General features: G+C 40.3%; 1 protein-coding gene across 7 annotated transcripts in view; it reads right to left on the reverse strand.

The window, feature by feature from the left end:
* Positions 1-23,599, reverse strand: part of AGAP1 (ArfGAP with GTPase domain, ankyrin repeat and PH domain 1) — a 346,045-nt gene that overhangs the window by 48,941 nt on the left and 273,505 nt on the right. For all 7 annotated transcript variants that reach the window (XM_063430015.1, XM_063430016.1, XM_063430013.1 and 4 more), the window contains 4 exons: positions 19,331-19,435; positions 13,882-14,050; positions 8,808-8,975; positions 1,654-1,815 (listed from right to left, as the gene is read on the reverse strand). In XM_063430015.1, coding sequence (XP_063286085.1) covers positions 1,654-1,815; positions 8,808-8,975; positions 13,882-14,050; positions 19,331-19,435 — 604 coding nt within the window. The remainder of the gene's footprint in view (positions 1-1,653; positions 1,816-8,807; positions 8,976-13,881; positions 14,051-19,330; positions 19,436-23,599) is intronic.

Below are 23,599 nucleotides of genomic sequence, written 5' to 3' on the forward strand. Positions count from 1 at the left end.
GTCTGAAGATGGTGGCTGTAGAAATAAGGGAGAGCACAGTCTGCCCCACCATAAGGATTTGTAGCAAATAAGGTTGAGTACCTTTTATTTATTTGCTGTGTGTCAACTCAAGCTTAGAATGTCTCTTTAATAACACTCTTAGTACAAAAAGCTCATTCAAAATAGTAAAGGTCAGTGATTGCAACATCTGGCAGGGAAGTTCTAAAAATAACGTTTACATTTTATAAATTAATAATAAATTAAATATAGATTCTGTGTAGGTTCTTGTTTCCATAACGTGGGCACCCAATCCAAACAGTCTTACTTGATCAAGACTTGCAGTGCCTTCTGGTTTCAACTCTAACTCAGTTCCTGGTATACTATTTATTGGGCGATCACATGCACACAGGGCCGGCGCCACCGTTAGGCGAACTAGGCATTCGCCTAGGGCGCCCCCCCAGGATATTTCCTGGTGGGATCCCCCTGTCTTGGGCCGCAGCGCTGGGCAAGCGGCTCTAGAGCCGCCCCATCTCAGTGCCGGGCCGCTCCTCCAGGCGCCCGAAGGTGGGGGCGCCCAGTCACAGTATGGCAGAGCAGGCACCTTCTTACCTTGATAATAGGTGCCTGCTCTGCCATCAAATGCCGGTGAACGGAGGAGAGGGAATGGAGCAGGCAGGCAGCGAGGGAGGCTCTTCTTGCAGCCTCTCACTCATCCCTCACTCGCCCTCTGTGATGCCGGGAGCCGGAATAGGACGTCAATCCGGCCACCGGCATACTAAACAGCGGGCGGGAGGAGTGAGGAGCTGCTCCACACGGGACCCCAGGGAGGTGAGTGTGAAGGTTTTTCAGTGAGTGAGTATCTGCCTGTGTGTGTCTGTATGTCTGTCAGTGAGTGTGTGTGTGTCACTGTCAGTGAGTGTGTGTGTGAGTGTTTATCGGTCAGTAAGTGTGTGTGTGTGTGTGTGTCAGTGAGTGAGTATATGTGTCAGAGTGTGTGTGTGTGTGTCAGTGAGTTTATGTGTGTGTGTGTGTGTCAGTGAGTTTGTGTGTGTGTGTGTGTGTCAGTGAGTTTGTGTGTGTGTGTGTGTGTCAGTGAGTTTGTGTGTGTGTCTGTCAGTGAGTGAGTGAGTGAGTAACATGAAGGGGCGGCAAAATCCTTGCACCGGCCCTGCATGCACACACTAGATTCATTCACTGAACCTGTGACACTTGTTTGTTAGACAAATTAGAAATACATCATTATTACAGCAGTGCATATAACTAATGCTGCAATAAATGTATAAATACTGGTTATGGGATGCTATTCATGGTTTATTTATTTGTGTGTCATAAGAATAAGTTGACTGTCCCTTTAAGACCTCTATGGTATTGATCTTTCTGGAATGCAGAGTGATAATGTGGTATTAACAATGACAATCTATACAACACAAAGAAAAATGAGTTGGTAGCAATCAAACGTAACTGCAAGAGGTGTTATGAAGTATGAATACATAGTGGAACAGGTTTATATTAAATTATCAGACATAGTATTTAGATGATCAGTGTAATCTTCCTTTTTTAAAAAAAAAAAAAAAAAAACAACAAAAACCAGTTGCTTTATTATGAGTTGCTATATATAGTAGGAAGGTTAAGTGATGGTAAAGTGATTATCACAGACAATGGAAGAGACCTCACCTTCGGCAGTACTGGACAGACCATCAGCTTTGAAGTTGCTTGTACTCTTCTTCCGGCGGTGCTTCTTGCGGTTGGCATGGGGGGAGGGTGGTGGGTCGATTTTGGGGCTTGTGGTGCTAGAGATGCTTGGACTGGAACACACGGAATCCCCCAAACCAGTATCTGCAATGTGAACATGGGTACAGCGTGGTCAGTTATGAGGGTAATAATAAGGGGCATCGGGCTGTAAACAGAAAGGGTGGGTACACCAAAAGAGAGAGAAGGACCGAGAAAAGAGGACTCTGAGAAATGATAGTGGGACTGATTGAAAGCAGACGGTGATAAAATAAAACATGAACAATGTAGAGAAAAGACAGGGAGAGATCGAGAGTATGAAATAGGAAGACCTGAAAGTGTGAAGAAGGAACAAAGAGGGAGGGGACGGAGACAGGAGCTATGGGCCATCCAGACAGTAATGCTTCTCTCCATGACACAGATATTGCAATTATTTTATAGATCTTATAAACTTGCAATCCTTTTTTTATTGCCATTGTGAGAACCTTTCCAACCCTCTCCCAAAACATACCCCTTTCCTCTGGGCAGCAGCAGCTAAGCGTCAGAGACGAGCAGGAATAAAATAACATTCAGATCCCATAAATATCAGCAGCAGAGAGAGATGAACCCTCCAAGTGATCGCTGCCGTCACCGGCTTGCTCTCAAGGACACTCATAACTTATTGTACAATCATTTAGCTTCAGCTCAAGTGGAAAATGTGGCAACTTATCTCAGCTGACGGGATGCCACATATTGTCCTGGCAATACCCCTTGGCCATATCTTGTTTGGTAGAAATCCTAGACTGTATTTTGAAAAACCACCCTCACTCTGATGCCCCCACCACCGTCACGTCACTTCTCACAGTTCAAATCATGGCATTGCTTATTCCATCGAGAACAGTTTTATGTCCATATGCATTAAGTCTCAGACAAGAAGGCAGTGTATCAAGGAGCGGGGAAATCAGTACCGCAGCCAAGACAAAGATCTGAAAACAGAGATAAGGCTGCTTCGCGCCAGACTGCTCTTCTACATGTTTCAGCTTTAAACATACAATGAAGCGGTGTTCCTTTGACATGTGTGTAATTGGCTGTAAGGTTGTCCCTATTATTATTATTTTTTGTCGGCTGATATATTGTAACAGGAAAAACTCACAACACGTAAAACCTTTCTAGCCCAAAACCCCAGCCATGTATGGATGTCACGGTCTCTCTGCTACAGAGAGGCCATGTTGGTCAGCAACCATTTAGTAGTCATGCTGTCAGGTAAGCGTGCGACACATTGCACTGCAAGGAAACACATGGGTATATTTGTCTTGTCCTGTCAACCTTTAACATGTTCAGTGAATCTGACTTGCTGTTTGTTCAATGTGAGAATGTGGAGAAGGAATACTAGACTACCAAAGCTTTAAAGATCAAAATAGCCATCAGAAAAAAAAAAAAAAGTACATGCTTTCACAGATTACGGTTAACTTTCATTCATTCCAGCAATATATCTGAGAGGCAGAGACTAGCTCAGTAGTGACAGGGTGTAGAATGTGTGGTAGCATAGAACATTTCTGAATTTGATGCAAAGTAAGAACCCATCTAGTCAAACACTTTTTAAAAAGCTCAGACTTCAATATGTATGATTTTATTTTACTCGGGTAATCACTTTACCTGCATCCATCACTCTGTGCCGAAAGCCAACAGAATACATTCTCCATTTTTAATGAAAATGATTGGTGAGAATGCGATTTTTCATTTTTTCCCGGGATAACTATGCCTAATTGTGCAATTGTTGAGGCAAGAACTTACAGTGACCAGAACATTTCTTAATAAATACAGCATATTTCATTAAAGTATGAACCCATATTATGTTTTATATTTACTAGTCAAATGTAAATGTAGCTGGACTTTTAACCATCTTTAAAAATGAAAACGTTAATATAGATTTATATTTTCGCTGTATTGATAACTATTCTCATGGCCAATTTTCATGATCCATATTGTCAACCAAATAATGATCTTATCTAAACTTATTTAACAGTACGCCGGGCACCTAAATTGTGAATAGAAACAACACAATGTCCATGTATTAAGGTGTGCCCTATTGGTACTTGGGTGGTACCTCTTGTAACATTTCATTTTGTACACAATTTTTTAAAATGTATTTATAATAAACGTTGAAATTAATTATTTAAGAGGCCTGGGGATATTTTTTTCAAAAGGTAGCACGAGAAAGTTGACATAGACTGAACGAAACATTGTGTTTTTCGGGTGCAGCACATCACACCACATATTAAGATTAGAGAAGTCTTTGATTTATTTTTATATCTTACTCTGTTCCGCTGACAATTCCTCCATTTGTGGAACAGAATTTAGGATTGAATATTTCCAGGTGATCTGGCAATGAATTGGTTACTAGACACAAGAATCATTTTCCTGCCCGGAGTTGGTTGAGAGCCTCACTGCTCCACTGACAAATTGTACAAGACAGCTAATTTTACAAGTCAGGTAGCAGATACCACACAGTCGGCAAAAAGCGGGCAAGAATTTGACATCAGACCCTCTGACTCCTGCCTCCTTCTCCGATCTACAGACCTCACTCTGACATTTTTTTTCTTTAGCAGCACCTCCTGTTTTGTGGCCCCTCAGATAAAGTAATTTATCTAATTAGGAAATGTTCAGAGCGTTTTTCAAAGACAGGAGCCACAGGGAAACACAGGCTGCTTAAAAAATAAGATCCTTTTACGCTGCCCCCCATGCATGCCGTTAATTGAATGCGAGGAGGGGGGAAGACGGCATTGAAATCAGAAAATAAAATGAGAACCCGATGTGTGTTATTTTGTCTTGCACAAAAAGCAAGGACAATAAGCAGCATATTCACTGGCAAAGGAGAACATTTAAATCCCAAAGATAGAGAAGAAGAAGAATTAAGAGAGAAACTTCTCTCCCCGGCCCCGCTGACATCACACGTACATTAACACAGTGCTTTTAAATTCGGAAACCTTTTAATGAAAGGAAGAGAGAAAAGTTTAAATTAAAAGGATTTTACATGTTTGAAGTAAATGACAAAAAAAAGAAAATAGAAAATAATAAAATTTAAAAAAAACTTTAAAGTAAGGAGCGATAAGCGTTGATCTGTTAGAAAGTGGTGGTGTGCAGGAAAGGGGGGGATGAGGTGGTTTGAGAGATTGAATTTGCTGTCTGGAGAGAATGGGGAGGGGGGCACATTAGAAAGAAAAAAAAAAGTTTTATTGCAAGAAATATCAGGAGCATTTATCATTTTTCTCGCATTGCCAAGTACCTGATTATTCCTCATTTCCCTTTTTGTCACATTCTTGATGAGTTTTTCTGCTGCTGTAGTTAACCCTTTGCTGCTTTGGAATATGCCACAGCAACAATCTAGCAGCCAGTGGATAATTTGATGGCCAAGGGTGGAGGAGTCTGGGAAATTGCATGGTCACACATGCCACTAACCTGTTGAATCTTTCAAACCAGCATATTCAGTGTCATCTTTGTCTTTCTGGATTTCCTGTGTGCTCACTGATAACTATATTTGAATTTGTCTGTTTCTTAGGTTTGTGGGTATAGTTGGAAGATAATTTTTTTTTTTTTTTTTTTTTTTTTTTTTTTATTATTTCATAAATACATATAAAAGTCTGATTTTATGATATGGTTTGATCATTCACTTTATACTATATGATTAATATGATCAATGACTGTTTATGGTTTTACATCAATAGGTTTTAAAGCTCCCTTACTGACTGTAGGGCTGCTCAGATGGGGCAAGTTCCAACCTCGCATTACATTGCATGTTGACAAATTCGTTAAAGGACAAATTGCAACACTTGGTCCTTGCTGTATTGATTTGTGGCATGTAATATCCAAAGTACATTTGAGTGACGCTTCCAGTCTTTTCCACCCATAACGCAAGCATGTAATACATAATACTATCATGGCGATTCACTAAACTCAGAATTGCAGCAAATTAAACCCAATTGGTAAAACGGAGGCGAATGCCAAGCTGTGGCTATATACAAGTTGAAGAATTTTTCCAGATCAGCTATCTTTACCTAAATGTTGCCATCCAGATTCCAATTTTCTATAGTTTTGTGAATAAACCCCATGTGTGTTGTGTGTAGCTCGAACATTCATTGCTTCTCACTGGTCGAGAAGTGAGGAGTCACACAACAATGGCTAATGATACATAAGGTTACCTGTTACAGAATGTATCACAATTTTATTTTCACAGGCCATCTTATAGGAATGTAGTTTCTAGTAATGTAACTGTTATTCCTGCTTTTTACCAACTGATTAGCAATGCACTAAAAGCAAAGAAGTGGCATACAATTCAATCATATCTTCCTAATGAGCAATCATAGGATCTCTGGATTCGGTGGGGGATGAAGTAACCATATGAGCGTAAGCAGCTCTATAAAAGAATACAATGATTCCATGACAAATGGAGATTGAGGTCTAACAGCCAAGATGGGGGTTGAGGGGTAAGACAAAACAACCCTGTGTCTTGTATTAATCCATAGAATGACCACTATCGGCATTAACGTAAAGACTGTGTTACAGAGTAAATGCTTGCTTGATATCTATATCTACCTATTGCTACCTCTTGCTATCCTGGCGATAATGCCTAGGGATAATTCCAATTTCTGAAGGCCTACACACTAGGGCACAATCCCCCCTTCTACCCAAGAATGGCTTGCAAACCTTCCCCAGCTCAAAGCTGCAGCATTAACATGAGACGATAGGGTTACCGTTCCTTTTAAGGTTCCTGGATCTAGATGAATAAAACACACAGCCATTTTCTGGGGCTCTGCGGATCGCATTGTTCCTCTGTGACAATGCTCACAAATAGCATCTCATATAGGAGACATCTTCAAACTGTCGCCCCCCTCCCACCCTCCAACACTTGGCTGTCTTTTTTTGGCTGCACGGATCCTTGTTATTATTTCTCGCGCCTCTGAAGACGTCTCTCTTCTCTCTTTCCCTCTGTTCCGTTTCCCCCGTCACAAGATTGTCACTCGGAGGAATGTTTCCCTTTCTTGTGCCTTTCTCTTGGAAGAAGCTTAAAGTCTCATCCCCGACTGTCACTTCAATGGGGTTACGCCAACGTCCCTACCTCTGCTGTCTGCTACACCTGAATTCCCTACAAAATCTCAGATCCGGAACCAGAGAACTTGAGCAAATTACAGCTTAAGGTTGTTCCTTGGTATTAACCACTTCATGGCCAGAAGCCTGGACACATTCTTGTAAGATCATCTATCTCAATGCAACTTTTTCATCTATTAACTATTTGGGAGAAAAGAAAGTAAATAATAGTGATAATAATAATGTATCATGAATTGTTTGCTGAAAGCATGCTACAAGGAAAGGGAGGTTGCAGCATACAGTGGCTTTAATGACGTTTTGAGGGAAGTGGCAGTAGCATCTACGGGGATTGACGGTTGCAGCGTGCCACAGGGAGTGGTAGTTGTAGTGCGCCACCGAGTTTTAACGTCTGCGGTTGAGGAATGCACAGGCGGGTGATATATACAGAAGTGGTTGCAATGTTTGAAGCAGGAATTGATGGATGCAGGGTGGTGGCTGCAGTGCATAGTTGGGACTAATGATTGCAACATGCGGGGGGGAAATTATGGTTAATGTAGCTGTGGTTACAATGGCGGAAAAGTGACTGTCCAAAAGATTGTGTGTCTAGACATACTATTGCTGCATTTCAAGGATATACTTAAAGGACCACTATAGGCACCCAGACCACTTCAGCTCAATGAAGTGGTCTGAGTGCCAGGTCCATCTAGTGTTAACCCTGCAGCTGTAAACATAGCAGTTTCAGAGAAACTGCTATGTTTACACTAGTGTTAATCCAGCCTCTAGTGGCTGTCTCATTGACAGCCGGTTGAGGCGCTTCTGCGCTTCTCACTGTGAAAAATCACAGTGAGAAGACGCTGATGTCCATAGGAAAGCATTGAGAAATGCTTTCCTATGGACTGATTGAATGCCCTCTTGCTGCGCATGCGCATTTGGCGCTAACGTCGGAAGAGGGAGGAGAGTTCCCCAGCGCCGAAGGAGCCCGGGGCTGGAGAGAGGCAAGAGTTTAACCCCATCAGCCCGGTGAGAGTGGGACCCTGAGGGTGGGGGGGGACCTAAAGACCCTATAGTGCCAGGAAACGAGCTGACTAATGCATATATAGAAAATTAAAAATATTTTTAAAGCACCAACATATCTGCGGTGCTGTACAATAGGTGGACAAACAAACAGGTAGCTACAACAAGACAAGCTGGACATACAGGTACAGAAGGTGCAGAGTGCCCTGCTCATACAAGCTTACATCTATTGCATGATGTTTGATGAATACATACAGATAAATAGCAGCTATATGTCGAGTGCTTCAGCGATAGCATAGTATATGAGAGTACAGTTGATTTAGCACATAACCTGAAAAGCACAATGGTTTCACCTGGTGTGTTGGGTGAGAAGCAGACTGTGTAGCACAGTTCATGTAACAGATGCCTCCAGGAGATAGCAGATGAGTTAAGCTGGGGACTTAGGTGAGCTCCGTGAGCATCCAAAGTCCACACTGGAATTCCTTTTCTAAATCCAGGGAGCACTTGGCCCAATTAGTCACTCACTAAATAGACTCTACAAAGTAGACATGGTGTAATAAAGGCAGCAAAATGGAAAAGTAGACGTGTATATGGTGAGGTGTAAAAGAAAAACGCAGTCTGTCCTATAGACGCTGAAAACCTATCAATTATTTTAAAGGAAAATTCTGTAATAATGACATCTTCATTCAAAAAACAAACAAAATATAAATAAAATAAGAAGAGGAAGCAGATACAGCTTTCAGCCATCTTACACATGTGGAAGAAGCATTTTTGTTACACCACTTACAGTGAAATGCACTGCCTATGTTGGCTGGTTATACTGACGGCTCTTCCGGTATTGCAGATTAAGCTGAACGTACCATGTGAATGTTTTTAGTGCATCCACAAAGCAGTTGTTCATACCCAAACTGTTAAAACTGAGAATTTATTAACATAACACCCCTGACATGAACCACTGAAAGATATCTCACAACCACAAGCTTGCTGGAAAGACATTTAGGTATTGACCGAGAGACCCTTACCACTGCTGATGGCCGAGTTAGCAATGACAGCTCCTTCACTCCACTGGTCGGCACTGGACACAGAGTAGGACCTCTGGTGCATCCCATCCATCCTGCTGAATGAACCCAGGCTAATGCCACTTGGACCACTGGCCATCTGGGTGACAGATGTGCTGCTTGTCACATTTCCTGGAGAGTTAAGCAAATGAAGAACAAAATCGCATCATGTTTTCTACTGGTACAGTAAAAAAAATGGACATTCAAAAGAATTCTCTATATGTGTTACATGCAATTCTTTACAATACCTAGGTACATCGTGAATGATAAAATGTGCTTTTGATGTCAAGACAACTTCAAGACAAATTGTACACTGACTTAATCATATGGCAAGTGGTACAGTCCATTTGGAAGCCAGTATATCACACTGGTTCTGTAAAATGGGCAATACTTTGGCAGTCAAGTACACTTACTAAGTACCACTAATTATGTGTTAATAATTTTTTTTTTTTTTAAATGACATTTTCACTCTACTGAAAGATCTAAATGCTGTGCACAATACCAATATTTTTAAGCAGCTGTCTTAATCCAATTCTTGTAAATGTTATCAAAAACCATCAATGCAAACTGCATTGCAAGATGAAACATTCTTCTGCTTGACTGAAGATGCACAGAGTAACCTCTTTAATCCACAAACAATCGGTATATTTGGCATTGTTATAACCATCACTATTGTTTACGGAGTATTCAACAAGAAAAATACACAGAGATCACTAACGTCCTAGATATTTCTTATTATTGATATTGATATATATATCAGCATGATCTTTTTTTTGTTGATTCCAAGCTGGAATAGAAGATAAAGTAACACGATGGACAAAAGATCAAATATACCAACACCAAATAAAAACTGCAGAAATGTCTTAACTACGTTAATTAAAAATAAAATAAGAAAGATACAATGATGGGAAAAAAGAATGCCATAATGGAAGACACTGAAGTTAGGCGAGGTAGGATAAAATGACTGGGGACATGGGAGAGAAGTAGGAGCTGGGATGCAGTGTATAATAGAAGAGAGAACCTGGAGGATATGGAGAGTCAGAGAAAAAAGGAACAGGGAGATGCAACAAGGGTGAAGAATTAGATACAAAAGACACAGATTTCGAAGACAGACAGAGAGGAAGGATGACAAATAAAGAGTAATAAATAGACAGACCATGACATCTATATGGGAAAGATGAAACACGTAAAAGAAAAAAGTAGATGATTGGTGAAAATGGGAAAAAATGCCCATCTCCTAACTAGAGGGACACAAATACCGAAGTGCAACATGTGATCAGCAAAGATCAAGTATGACAGCAAGTACTGTGTGCTTGCGCAAAGAAAGACTGCAGAGGCTTGCCACATGTCCTAGTTGCCCTGATTTCTAGTCATAAGGAGGCCATTTTCATTCCTATTTGCTCTATTTTTATTATTGTTATTATTCTCACATTTACTTGCTCCTGCCACAGCAAGAGCAGCGTCAGTTGGCGCCTGTCGGCTGCGAGAGGCGTCCTGATAAACAGCCTCTGCAGGACACACAACAGGGATAATGTACACTTAAGTACTAGCAATGTGCTGCCATTCTGCACAGCCGATTACTCCCCGCGCCTGTCACTCAAAGAGGAAATGGCTGAACCCATTAGATAGAAACCTTTGCAATGTATCCTAAATGCGTCCTGCGATGCCATTAATCTGAGAGCTGGAGGATGCCTACAGAGGAGCTCTTCTCCATAAGGGGGGCTGGTGGAATGGGAAGGGGCCATGTGACAGAGCTGCTGTTACCCCACCTCCCCACTGTCTCGTTAATCAAGATCTGCTTATTGCCCCCACCATTATTATAGAGGACAGAGAGCCCCCTCTTATACAATCATTATGAGACATCTCCGGAGCACAGCACAATAGAAAGTGTGAGGGAAGCGGGTGAGAGAAAGAAGTAAGGTGATGGGAGTGAAGTGGGGATTGAGGGAGAACAAAGAATTAAAATATGGGTTAAGGTGCAAAACAGTAAGGAAAAAATATATAATGTGGAGATTCGGCAGGGAAACACAAGATACCTTTGCAGGAAACAATATAGAAGAACAGAGCAAAAAGGGGAAGCGTGGTTGCAGATGCAAAGTTCAGGACAGAAGCAACAATATAAAAGTAAATATGTCCAAGTGTGTGAGTTGGGAATGAAAGCACGGGATCGGGAGGAAAGAAGTGTAATGAAAAAGTGCTAAGGAGAGTGGAGATGGAGACAGACGATGGGGAGGAGGAACGGAGGGGGGATCAAAGCAAGTCCAATGGCATTAATATTCATGACAATAATTAGTATTCTAGGTCACTGAATATTCATTGCTATTAGTTTGGATTTTATGGGTTTACGAGATGTTCTGATTGTTGGAGTGTGGAGGACGCTGCACGATGAGGACTTTTAAGATGTCATCAGCAGTTCAACGTCGAAAACACATTAGTGGTTTTGGGTAAAAATCAGCCCCTTGTCTCTTGATGGATTTAACATTACGAAAGAGACCTGGGGCTAGTGAAGAGTTGTGGGGAGGGTGAGTGGGGGGGTAGCTTGCCCCCCCCCCTCCCTCAAGTATGAGAAGCTGGCAATACATTAAGTTTTACATGTTTTAACAAGAAATGCACAGAGACGTGCAGCTTATTTTCATACAAGTCTTACATTATAAACACAAGAATATTGAACACTGACTGTGTAATTACATCTATTTCGCCTTACTACTGCAGCTAAGTCAAAGTTTAAAGTACCAGTATAAGTGAGTTACTTGATGTATCATTTCAGTCTCTAACAGCATTGTGCTGCAGCCCTCTCTATAGAATGTAAAGCTTAACATTTGTATATAAAAAAAAAAAAAGAATAACCAACTTTATACTTTCCTCAAATTTACAATAGTCTCTATGCAGATGAGAAAAAAAATAAAAAATGGTGCATATATGGGGCCAAAAGATACACATAGCCGAGATAACTTTAAGGAGGAAAAACGTAGTGTTTTATTCAATCCCTCATACATTTAGTGCTGGGTATAATTAATGTAGCAGAATCAGAATACGGAGTATTTTATATGTCAGGCTACAGTAATGACATATTCTAGCCCATGGCTATTTGAGCATTTAAAGTTATAGTCTATCAAACTCTGTAGGTAAGACCACATATTATTCAACATCACCACGCACTAATCTTGGTGCTACTCACATCTGAATATGAAAGTAAAACCTCCCCCCCCCCCCTTTTTTTTTTTAAACATTGGTATTGTATTCCCTCGCCCATATCCTCTTAACACTTAGCCTACCGTTATTCACCTTTCATATTAAAAACAATTTAACAGTTGGCTGTATCTTTGGTTTCCTTAATGGACACCATCCTCAAACTGAATTCTAGCAAGGACCTGAGATTATTGCAGGTGGCAGGAGACAGGGGGTAGATGGGCAAGGGAGAGAGTAAACCATTAAGAATATGTGTGGTTGTCTGCTTTGGAGATTGTTTGCCTGTTTCTTCTACTTATAAATTAAGAAAGTATTGGCAGAATGAGGTGACGAATGCCAATAGTCAGGAACAGTACAGAGAACATGAACTCAGAATTTACATATGGCTTGTGTGACATTCATAGAAAGTATCTACTGAAAATGTCCTGAATACATTGAAATATTTGTATTTTACTGACCAATAAAGCTATCATGATATAAACAATCAATAAGGTCAAACAGCAACCCAATACATGTTACTACTTAAATATTACATCTCCCTAACCTATAACGAGAAAATGGAAAAAAAGGTCACACCTTCTATCCTGTAAGCAGGAATACAGCTAACTGTGAGTAAATAGTATATAGATAAACACATAGCATAGCAAGACCACTTAATGTTATCTCACATATATATTATTATTCTTATTATAGCCAAATTTGCCACCCTAACTCCTCCCACAGTTTTTACACTACATAGACAAAAATATACCAAAACGTGCAGATTGTTCCCGATCGGATTGCTATTACTTTGTGGAACGTTTTGCCAAATGGTTCACGGAATATCGTCGTTCTCGAGGCAAAATTGGTCCCATAGGAATGAATGGCAAAATTTTCAAAGCTAGAGTGGGAGCTGGCAAAAGCTGAAAAATCAGTACATGATTTCTAAACTGCCACCACTCCCTCATTTTCAAGCCCACCTACACAAATCTTATATCAAAATGTTCAGCTATCCCTGCTGCCACTAGAATTGTCCACGGCTAAGCCATAGTCCTGATAGTTTTCACAATATGACCATTTGTTTGCAACTCACACCGTCCAATTAATTCATTGAAACTCCGCTCTTGCCAGCTCAAATTTGAAGGGCAATTTCTAAACTGCGACTGTGCCTTCATTGTTAATATTTCAGAGACATACTATGCATCAAAATGTAGGTCTGGGTCTTGTGATTCTCACAATATAAAGCTCTTCGATGTAGGATGTACATTTTTAAAATACGACCGTTTGAAGATGGCAACCGCCAAAATACCCTGACCTGTGCCAGGCTGCAGCAGCAAGTGATGTCATAGACAGGGCCTTTTGCACCTGCTAATGTTTTTATAAATGTATGTTTTAATGTAACTGTGAAGCACTTTGGGCAACAACGTTGCAATTAAATGTGCTATATAAATAAATAATAACAGTTACTCCGCCCACTCCAGTTGTAGACTACTGGTGGAGGCAAGAACACTTCACACAATTTCCCCAGAAATTGTAGCTTTTCTAGTTCATTAAAGTAACAATTGCTGGGAGTTCAAAGTGAATCTCAAATGTTGAGAACTGAAAGCATATCTGACTTGGAGAATGTTTCTAATTCAGCTATTTTGGCCTAAAATGTGAAATTACAATTCACATTTTAGAGAATACTCTGACAACATGCTGTATTACAAGGTGGACAACAAAGACTCACATTACATGGGCATAGTGTACCCATCATATTTCGTTATTTGATACTATAACACTTTTAGATGCCTTACCACTGATTCATCAATGACAACATGGTGAAACCTGGGTGTTTAGAGAACCAGGTTCTTGTCATAATGTCACATACCTGTGTTGGGTGAGATTTGCAGCCCACTGACTTCCTTTGTCAGGCCATTGGTTTTGGGACTGGCAATTGGGGCACAAGATGATGTGGCTCGTGGTGGCCTCTTCCCTGGAACCTTTACTGTGGTCCTAAGGAGGTCAATCTCTTTGCCATGGACATTTTGCATGTAATCCTGAAATACAGGGTGAATTATTAGGAATGACACAAAAAGAAGACAGTTATCACCTACAGCATTTCGAAGGAGAACATTATCTGTCACCTGCAGTTATTGAACTGTGTATTATGTCACCAAATGAAAATCAGTATATGAGCTAGTTTAGTCTCCGAGACAGGAATCCATAAGTGGTTAATAATAGTGATACGCATTGCATGCCATATTTAGTTATGTTTACAGCGTAGTTAGACATAGGACTATGGAAGCACACATGGAACAATGAGACACAGTTGGTGCAGAAGGCATATGCTATTTTATCTTCTCCATTGAAGTGTTGTTTCCCCTTTAAATTGGATTTGGATTGAGTCAGCTTCTGCCCAAAACTCTATTCATACTTATCTTTTTTTGACATATTTCTGTTGTTGAAGGAATAATGGTTTTAATTGAGGTAATTACATTATCTAGATAAAACAAAAATAAACAAAATAAACAGGTAACCTGACACAATTAAGGTGGAGAACAAATTTCAGACAAGGACTGGGCTAGGACCACAGATAAGACCTTGATCATTAAAAAATATAACTGTCCTAAGCATCCAGTTCTACACCCTTTGTTATATTAGAAGAGCGTAAACCACTCTGCCTTGTACCCAGCAGAAACACAGATGTGTCAGAGACGTAGATACCTCTGACCCCACAAAGTCACGGAGTTGTGTCAACGTACACACTAAAGGGCAAGGTGTAGGAGTAATCACTTATTAAAAGCTGACCTCATGTCGTCATACATATCACTAACAGGCTGTGTGTCCTAGCTCAGATATGCAGATTACTCCCCATTCCACCCTACATCCAAAATCAATGATCAGAGGCAAACAGCACAAGATCAAGGTACATGGCCACTTAACAAAGCTCGAGGAGGAGGCAGCACCGGCACTTGTGAGATAAAGAGCATTTAACAAGTCTCTGGGGGCCACTCCATGGACTCCCCCCACTGCGAAAGCCCCTATTCTGCCCCTCTAAACCTGAAAAAGCGATAATTGCCAGGCTATTAGCATGCTCTGCTCATGCTGCCGCTGATCTCTTAACATTGGAAACAAATAAACTCACATGAAGGGGGAGATTATCCATCTGTAAGAGGAGTCGACCCCCATCTCTGCATATCACGCCACTATTTATATCTCCAACACTGGCCACCTTGCTGGCCAGCAATTGTGAGAAAAGCAGCATGCTCCTCACAGTTCACACACACACTAAAAACAAGCAGTATTTTGTAATGTGTCTATTCAATGACAAAGAAAATGAGTGTTAAGAATACTGCACTGTGTACAAAGACAAAGCCATGTATGAATGTACAGAAGAACACAGGAAGGTGTTCACAGAAGATACATAAAGAATAAAGCTAAGGGACACAGGATTGCCAACATATGAAAACCAATGAGCTAGGACAAAATGTCACAATTGGTGTGACCCTTAAGGCTTAATCGGGTGACAAATAAAAATAGTGAAAAAAATAAAATTCTTGTGGTTGATGATTCTGTTTATCAGACATCTGAATCCCCAAATGAACCCTTTTCTGAGATCCACATTATGTACCTTGCAGTGGTTCATATGCAGGTGCAGTCCCTGTTCTTCAATTTGTTGTTCTCAGGCAGCAAAAGGGTTAACATCGCTCTCCCTAATTATGTTGCATCTTATTGCCATACACTTAATTAGCTGCATTAATGTGATTTCTTTTTACATAGGCAAGCAATTAAGGGCTATGATTGAGTTTCATTCAATTAGCCTCAACAAACATGCTAATTGATGTCCCAGATGCAAATGAGATGTGGTGAGAAGGAGAGGCGCACACTGCGCAGTGGGAGGGGGGATCTTAGCTTGGAGAATGGGGTCTCCGCGGGGTCTGGCTGCCTCCTCGCACCCCGTGACTGTCACCTCGTGGGGACTCTGCTCTGGGGATGGGAGGCAATAAGATGCTTAGTTTCAGGGAAGGGAGGGGTATGAGCAGGTTCTTATCAGACCCCCGGGGCAGGCTCTTAAAGCAGCAACAATTAGCCAGCGCAGACGGCAGCCAAACGACACAAAAAGGCAGAGGAGACATGATTATTCTACAGTCTACCGCATCCATACAAACATAGGTCAGGTCCCATAGCTCATATTAATGGGGTCTTTAAGGACTGCCAAGGCACAGAACACTTGTAACAAAATGTGTTCTCTCTATACCAATAAAATATTGCATATCTGCTAATACAAGTAACAAGAGAATGAACGCAGAATAAAGCAAACAGATTGAATGTCTGGCCTACAGCTGTCTGCAGGAGAACAATATCTGTCACCTGCAGTTATTCACCTGTATATTACGCCACCAATTAAAAATCAGGAGCATTAGCCAATTTAATAATCTCGGAGACAGATGCCCATGAGGAATAACAAGGGTCATGCGCGTTGTACGTCATAATTAATTGTGTTTACAAATACATCAAGAGCTGCAGTCTATTATCTGCGAGAAATACATCACTTGTCTGTTACTTTAAATGCTCCTAACGACTAATATATAACAATTTGCATAGAAAGAAAACCTAAATAATTATATAATCTCTAATGAGATCTACGCAGATTCATTTGCTTGCAGAAAAAGATTGAAACAATTTAAACAAATTGCGATTTCGAAATATAGACAGAAAGATAGATGACTAACAAATGTCTGCGGAAGAACATGTAACTATGGCATCTTGAAGTTATCATATGGGGTTAATGTACTAAATATTTAATTATAGTGGACTGAATAGACAATTACAAAATCATAGGCTAACATATCCAAGCTGTGACTTTGGGAATAATTTGAGCATTTTCCATTCAATACATATAACCACTACAATTCAGTGTTGCAAACACACACTCCCGCCTCCCCCGTAAGACTTATTTTAATGGAAACTTTCCATGTGTGGTGTATAAAGGTTCATGACCATTTGCTACACACAGTCAAGTTTCCTGCACAATGTTTCTCAATAATCCATTGTGAGCCACTTGCTAGTTGTTAAGTGTCCAGTTGCACTTTCGAGCCAACATTTTCTAAAAGAAAATTCACTGTGTTAAAAAAAAAATTAAATAAATAAAAACAACCACATAACCTCTCCAAATAGCGAGGAAAGAAGCAGAGGGAGTGGGGGCTCTCTCGCCTTTTGCTTATTGAGTTTAAGGCATTACACGCAGCAGCACAGAGGGAAGCAACACTAATTTTAATGCCATAAAATGCTCTAAAAGTGCCCCAGGCCCCAGCAACGTGGGAGCTACTTGCACCTAAATAAGACACGGTTCATTTCCTCTGCAGCTTAGCCTAATGTAATCAGCAGCCTGGAGACGAGAGCACTAGCGAGTAGATAGAGAAGGGGGGACACCGCCAGCGGTCCAGGGGGCCGCAGACAGATTGCTGTTGATTAGAGAATTTTTCAGTTTTGACAAGGATGTAATGAAGAGCTCATGAAGTCCATCACCTGAGGAGAAGGTGGCTCGGACAAACGTCACCTCCAAATGATCCTGCTGTTGCCAAGCAATTCACACACAAACTAAGGACCAAATTACATGTACGCAGATTAAACACACGCACAAATATTAAACCGCCCCACCAGGAGTGAGCATTACTTTCTATAGGACACATAATGAAAAATGTATTTCATATTTATGAAATCCTATTACCAACTTTATATGCAGTTATTTATGAAAATACACACATTCACACAAAAAACGGCACTTTACACCTGCATACCCTATAATAACATACACGCACCTTGGTAGAGCCATCTGTCTGCAATGCACGTCTTCTAAGAACATGTTTGTGCTTAATCAAACGTCTTAAAGTAACAGACACACAATACATATTGTACATAAGAAATGACATATTCATTAATAAAACTGGGAATAATGAGGTGAAATATTCTCTTTAAGAAAGATTAAAGGAACACTATAGTGTCAGAAATACATATTTAGATCCCTGCTCTCTGTGGAAATAAAAGGTTTCTAACTTCATTTTTCTCCACCGGGGCGCCGGTCTTGCCGCAGCTGGACCCACCTCCATGGCTGAAATCATCAATCTTGATGATCTCGGCCAATTCAATGCTTTCCCAAAGGAAAGAACTGGGAGGCTATGTCGCATGCGCAGCAAAAAGCCATGCTGCACCTATTAGCGTCTACTCGTAGAGATGCATTGAATCAATACATCTCTATGGGGAGCATTCAGTGTCTCCATTCAGAGTGTAAAGACGCTGAACATGGGTGCTTCACACTGTGCAGCAGTGAGTAAGTAAGCACCTCTAGTGGCCGAGTGACTACCACTAGAGGTGTTACAAGGCAGTTATGTAAACACTGCCTTTTCTCTGGAAAACAAACAAACTGTATTTACATTGAAAGGCCTGCAGGGACAGGCTGTATACACCAAAATCACTACATTAAACTGTAGTGTTTCTGGTGACTATAGTGTCCCTTTAAGACTAAACTCTAGGTGGAGGTCTGTAGGCCATAACTCCATGACTGTATTGGAGTGAGAGACACAAAACTACTGCTTCACTTGTGGTCTTTCCAATATTCATAAGGTTGTTCATTATGAACAATAAAGTTGCACATCCTTTGAATTGAATGTATGATTGTGTCAGATTTTGAGGGCAAGTGCAAAGACCCAACACCATCAGTCTAAAAAATGTGTATTCCAATACTATAGTGTTAAATACACATTTAGTTTGTCCCCCTCCTCCCATGGTATTTCACTTAGGCAGGCAGATGGCCCCACCTCCATGACTGAGATCATTGAGAGTGAGGATTTCAGCCAATCCAATGCTTTGATATTGATAGTTTGCATGCACGCAAAATGCAGAATTGTCTCTAATATCATTTAATAGAAATAACAGTTTTACTCTGCTATTTCTGCTGATGCACCTCGAGTGACTGCCACTACAACCCTGCAATGAAAACACTGCCGTTCTGCAGAACAAGGGGGGCATTGCACCCAGATCATCTCATTGACATTGAGTGGTCTGGGTGCCTATAGTGTACATCTAAGTCAGTTAGTCAGATTTTGTACTAGAGCTAGACATCACATCCAAGAGTGTCCATCTCAAATATGTAGCAGGGTGCAAGGGGAACACGTTTTTGACTTGTAGTCTTTGCTCATGTTATACAGTTGTGAAGACACATCACTCATTCATGGTAAAGTTACCACATATGATGAACAAAGTGACATCTGAGGCCTGATCTGCAGCAGACATTTCTAATTTCACACTTTTCAACTAGTAAGATGATCTGCACTTACATGTAAACTGGGATGATAGGTCAAAACACCATTATCGCTTAAAGTAACATATTTCTTCTTCCACTCCTTATTCAGGGACTTTCCACTTCTTTTCAGTAGCATGCCCTAGAGAAACAAAAACAGAAGTCAGAATGTTGGGTGAATGGCTGAGGGATATCGGAGGAATAAAAGTGTATGTATAGACAGAAAGAGAACAATTAGTACAGATTTTGATCTTCTAATCAAATCTCAAAACTAAAAACCAAAAACCAAAATGTGAATAGATTCCTTCAGAGCTAATATTAAGAAAGTACCATCATGTTCAAGGTTACTAACAGATATAGAATATATAGAATAATGTATTATTTTCATCAAAGTGGGAGAACGAAAGAACATAAAATTGAAGGAACTGGGAGCTGAACATTTTTACAAACTTGTAGATAAGCGTTTCAGCAACAGTAACACAACAGCATAAACATGCATTTAGTAAATGATAGACAAATCCAACAAGGACTGCTTAACAACAGTGAAATATGACCAGGACCAAACCATGTGTGGTCAACAGGTAGATCTCAATTTGTAGCACCACTATAATGAGTATTGCTAGTCTTAAGGCCTTTATAATTCCTGTAGTGAAATCACTGTCAATATCATTATCAGTGTAAATCACCATTGCTGTGTATGGCAATACACGGAGGACACTAAACAGCAAAAATAAGTGGAAACCTATATGAAAATTGCTAAACCCTATTCAAGTTTAGCAGGGCATGCAGTAAAGCTCGATCTTTAGAGCAGACAAGGCTTAACTTTGTTTATTGGTATGTGCCCCCGCCCTAAGGTTGATAAGATTGGTATGGAAGGGAGGCGTGCCCCCCTTGGCCGTCACAATACAGTGCTCACATTCTTGCATGGAAACACAGCTCAATAGCAATTATTTACCAGCAAAGATTTATTGATCAGGCTCTGCTCACAGAACAGTAGGTTGAGACGGATGTGGCGCAGGAAGGACCTTGGGAAACGTGAGATGGGTAAAAGGGCCTGAGAACCCAAAACCAGACTACAAATTAAACCATCAATCCATACTTAATTTCTGTGCTGGATAATCTGGTAAGGTAAGTTTTAACTTGTTAAGGACAACATGGCAATGTTTGCCAACATAAAGTAGTCCCCAAAGACCTTATGTCAGCGTTGACAGCATCATAAAGCTTTGCACAAGCGAAATGAGTAACACTTATTTTAAAACAGGACGCCTAAAGAGGGTATTGTTATGAGTTATTGGCCCATAAACAAGTATATCGAAAAGAACTAAGGGTATGCAATTTGGTGATGGCCACGTACCACCTCCAAACTAGCCAATCTAATCATGCTTGCCAATTACAGTCAACGTATGCTGTTATTAAATAGTTAAAAAAACAAAAAAAAATAAAAAATGAAATGTTTGGAATGTATTCTTGTGATTCAAACTTGGAAACGTATTCCGCAACACAAATTCAGCAAGGAATGAGACTTGTACACCATGTAACAAAGCATCCACTTCTGATGAGCAAACTCTTTTTAAAGTGAGAATGTGATTAACAAGACGAATCCTACACAAACAGGGACATGGGATGCCATTCACTTAATTGGGACAAATGACAAGAGAAGAGAAATTATGGCCAAAACAGGCAAGATACAAAACCAGCACTACTGTTTTTGTTTTTTTTCAATTTGGCGATTTTGGCCTACAATTGTTAATTCTCAATTCTCCCAAATTTCCATTTTTTTTAAATAAATAAACTCCCCAATCTTTTGAAAAAATACACGTACCACCACAACATCCCTTTATCAAAGAACAATAAATAAAAGAAAAAAAAAAAGAAAACCATATTAAAAACACCCTATAATGGTTTACGGGATGTACAGATCATTACGAACCTAATATATCACAGACGCCTGTGAATATGCCTGCTCCAGCACCCTGGCATGGAGGTGGTTAATCCCTGTTGCCCCCACTTGTAGCCCCCTCAGTATGTTGGTAATAATTCTGTCACTGTGTGGGAGGAGGGGACACACACAGGATTACACTTTAATAGAGCTGTCAATGGCTCCCATAAGCCGATGCCGGGTGCTGAAAGGAAACTTGTTATTGTGGTTGCCCTATTTGCTAAAACCTGGAAGAGGAAAAAAAGAAAAAAAAAAAAGAAAAGAAAAACAATAAAAGGATGTTGGTGGCAGAGTCACATCACCCCAGTGACCCCTCTGTCATTACCAACATCTCACCGCTGGGAGGATATCACACAGGAGCCAGCTTCAAAGAGCCCTGCACAGGAGAACAGTTAATGACAAGCAAATGCAACGAAAATGCCACTAATTGGCTAAACTGCTCACCTCTCCAGAGCTCAGCAGTAATTTACAATAATAAAAGGGGGGCAGGAGGGGGAAGCCAGAAAGGAAAATCTTGCTTACTGCCCTATGCACGCACCTTGCTGCACACATTCTCATTTTTGTAATGATCGGAAGATTCCAATCTGGGGCAGCTGGGGAAATTGAGGAGATGAGAGAACGGGGTCCATAATAGAGAAGGGAAATGAAGAACATAGTAAAAGAAGGTTTCTTTTATTTTGTCATACTATTTAAAATAAAACAAAAATAAAAATCATTTCCGTAATTCAAGAAAGGCGATGGCAATAACCTGCATTATCAAACAAGTGTGACATTTTGCGGACTCCAAGTGTCAGTCTTGACCTCATTATTGGTCATGGACAATCAGGAAAGATCTGTATATGAATACTGGGCAATTACGTCTTCCATTCGTTGCTGAGCTACAAATCTGATCATCCCCTTGCTGCTTGAGGGTGATGGTTGTTCCAGTCCAACTAGAGTCCTGTGATCAGTGTTTCCACATGCGTTATACTAGACTTGGACATTCAGACTGATCAGAAATGAAATGTGGCAGACTTTTGGTCAATCTAGTGTCATTTTGAATCTCAGAATTCAAATTCTTCATAACCCAAAAATGTAGAAAATCCGAACCATAACAATTCAGAAGAACCAAAGATTTTTCACCATGCATAAGAAAGTTAGCTGCCACCACATTTGGATCAATCAGATTTTTTTCAAATCAAAACATTTTCAATCAAAACATTTTCAAAATCAAGGCTGCACTAATTCAGAAGAACCAAAAATTGTCACTACGCACAAGTCTACTTTATACTAAAATAGGCAAGTTGCCTCTTCTTTTCTTCTTAGCCACATTATCCGTGCAGGGTAAATCTTTAATGTGAGTGTGTGTGTGTGTGTGTGTGTGTGTATATATATATATATATATATATATATATATATATATATATATATATATATATGCTTTAGACTCTATAGAATAAAATAAAGAGTGAAGAGGTTTGCTTTACTGGACGTAACATATTTCCAGCCCTACTTTAGTATAGAACATATTTCCTGCCTGTGATTAGAGTTCTCCAACAGGTTTAAAAAGGTTTCTTTCATTTATAGATGGCCTTCAAAGTACTGTTATGCCGGTGTGAAGACCATACTTTTCAAAGAACGAAGTCCTATCATTAGATTAAGCCCTCCCATTTTGATAGCCTTGGCAGAAGGTGAAGCTGGAACCCCAGGGAGGTCATTACCAACCACCCGTATCCACAGTCATTCCAACCTGGGGTACATTATAGGGATTCTCCATCACCTGCACATCCTGCTGTCCCCTGCTCACCTTTCCCAAGGCCAACAATTAAAAAGAACCATTTTCTGCCAGCTTGAGTTCTACAGGCGGCAGCAGCGATCCCGTGCATAATAACGGTTACTCTGTATCACTGACCATGCTTCTTCCACCGTATTGTATAGGACTTTGTAGTTATATGCTTGTTTAAAAGCTGCCAACAAATGATGTCAGACAATGTAAATGTTTTTACGCATAAGCGACCAATTACAGGAACTTATATTTTGATGTGTTGATAGAATACCTTACATGTATGTGTTTTATGGTATACAAAGCACCAGTGCTGCGTGCAAGTGGTTAGCAGACAGGGCACATAAAGGTAATTACAAACAAAGATAAAGGTTGCGCCAAAATAGACCAATAAAATATAATATAAAATTGGTCTATTTTGGCGCAACCTTTATCTTTGTTTGTTTTTATTCTTGTTGTATTTGAAGGGTTTTTGAGGGATTCCCTTTAAGGGTTGCAGCCTTATTGTTATTTAGCGCGTACTCTCTTTCTTGATTTTACATAAAGGTAAAATACATGTACATGTGTTTCAGACAACAGTGTAGCAATTGTAGATATGTGTGGTT

This window comes from Pelobates fuscus, chromosome 8, assembly GCF_036172605.1.
Source record: "Pelobates fuscus isolate aPelFus1 chromosome 8, aPelFus1.pri, whole genome shotgun sequence".
NCBI classification, from domain to species: domain Eukaryota; kingdom Metazoa; phylum Chordata; class Amphibia; order Anura; family Pelobatidae; genus Pelobates; species Pelobates fuscus.